This window comes from Malurus melanocephalus, unplaced genomic scaffold, assembly GCF_030028575.1.
Source record: "Malurus melanocephalus ecotype Western Australia unplaced genomic scaffold, MMel_1.1 scaffold_8553, whole genome shotgun sequence".
Classification (NCBI taxonomy): domain Eukaryota; kingdom Metazoa; phylum Chordata; class Aves; order Passeriformes; family Maluridae; genus Malurus; species Malurus melanocephalus.
In genome coordinates this window covers 1-1,218 of record NW_026631783.1, presented here as the reverse complement: position 1 = coordinate 1,218, position 1,218 = coordinate 1, and the positions used below count along the sequence as shown (strand labels likewise).

The 1,218-nt window shown below is 64.9% G+C and overlaps 1 protein-coding gene across 1 annotated transcript; it reads left to right on the top strand.

The window, feature by feature from the left end:
- Positions 1 to 69: 69 nt before the first annotated feature.
- On the top strand, positions 70 to 1,209 carry LOC130588643 (DNA excision repair protein ERCC-1-like; the record flags this gene model as incomplete). Its single annotated transcript, XM_057389546.1, has 3 exons — positions 70 to 188; positions 492 to 591; positions 1,092 to 1,209. Coding segments are annotated over 3 exons (300 nt in total), but the record flags the coding sequence as incomplete, so codon positions are not given.
- Positions 1,210 to 1,218: the final 9 nt, after the last annotated feature.

The window sequence follows — 1,218 nt, the reverse complement described above, 5'->3', positions numbered from 1 at the left end:
GGGGGAGGGGGGGTTTCCCTCGATATCGCGGGGTTTGGATCCTGTCCGGTCCTGTCGTGACACGGGGCCGGTTCCCGTCCCCAGCGCGGGAACCCGGTGCTCAAATTCATCCGCAACGTCCCGTGGGAATTCGGGGACATCGTCCCTGACTACGTCCTGGGCCAGAGCAGCTGCGCCCTCTTCCTCAGGTGAGCGGGGGGTCCCGGGGTCCCCAAATGTCCCCAAATGTCCCCAGAGATCCCCAGGTGTCCCCAGAGATCCCCAGGTGTCCCCAGGGATTCCCAGACCCCCCCCAGCTGTCCCCAGGTGTCCTCAGGGTGTCCCTCACCTGTCCCCAGGTGTCCCCTAAACCCTCCCCAGGTGTCCCCAGGTATCCCCAGGGTGTCCAGAGGTCCCCAGGTGTCCCCAGCTGTCCCCAGAGGTCCCCAGCTGTCCCCTGCCCCCTCCCCAGGTGTCCCCCGATGTCCCCTGACTGTCCCCATCCCCCCCAGCCTCAGGTACCACCACCTGAACCCCGACTACATCCACGAGCGGCTCCGGAGCCTGGGCCGGAGCTTCGGCCTGCAGGTGCTGCTGCTGCAGGTGGACGTGGTGAGGTGGCCTTGTCACATTGTCACCTGTGTCACTGTCACCTTGTCAGTGTCACCTGTGTCACTGTGTTACTGTCAGTGTCATTGTCACTGTCACTCCGTGTCACCCCATCCCTGTCCCAATGCAGGTGCTGCTGCTGCAGGTGGATGTGGTGAGGTGACCTTATGGCATTGTCACCTTGGCATTGTCACTGTCCCCAAGTTGGTTTTGTCACTCTGTGGCCCCTCCCTCTCCCCTCCCCATCCTCCATTCCCTGTCCTGGTGCCCCCGTGTCCCCTGACCTGTCCCCTGTCCCTGTCCCTGTGTCCCCTGACCTGTCCCCTCACCTGTCCCTGTCCCCGTGTCCCCTGACCTGTCCCTGTCCCCTGTCCCCTGACCTGTCCCTGTGTCCCCTGTCCCTGTCCCCTGTCCCTGTCCCTGTGTCCCCTGTCCCTGTCCCCGTGTCCCCTGACCTCTCCCTGTCCCCGTGTCCCCTGACCTGTCCCCGTGTCCCCCCACAGAGGGACCCCCACCAGGCTCTCAAGGACCTGGCCAAGGTTTGCCTCCTGACCGACTGCACCCTCCTGCTGGCCTGGAGGTAGCACCTGTCCCTGCTGTCCCCTGGTGTCCCCAAGTGTCCCCAAGTGT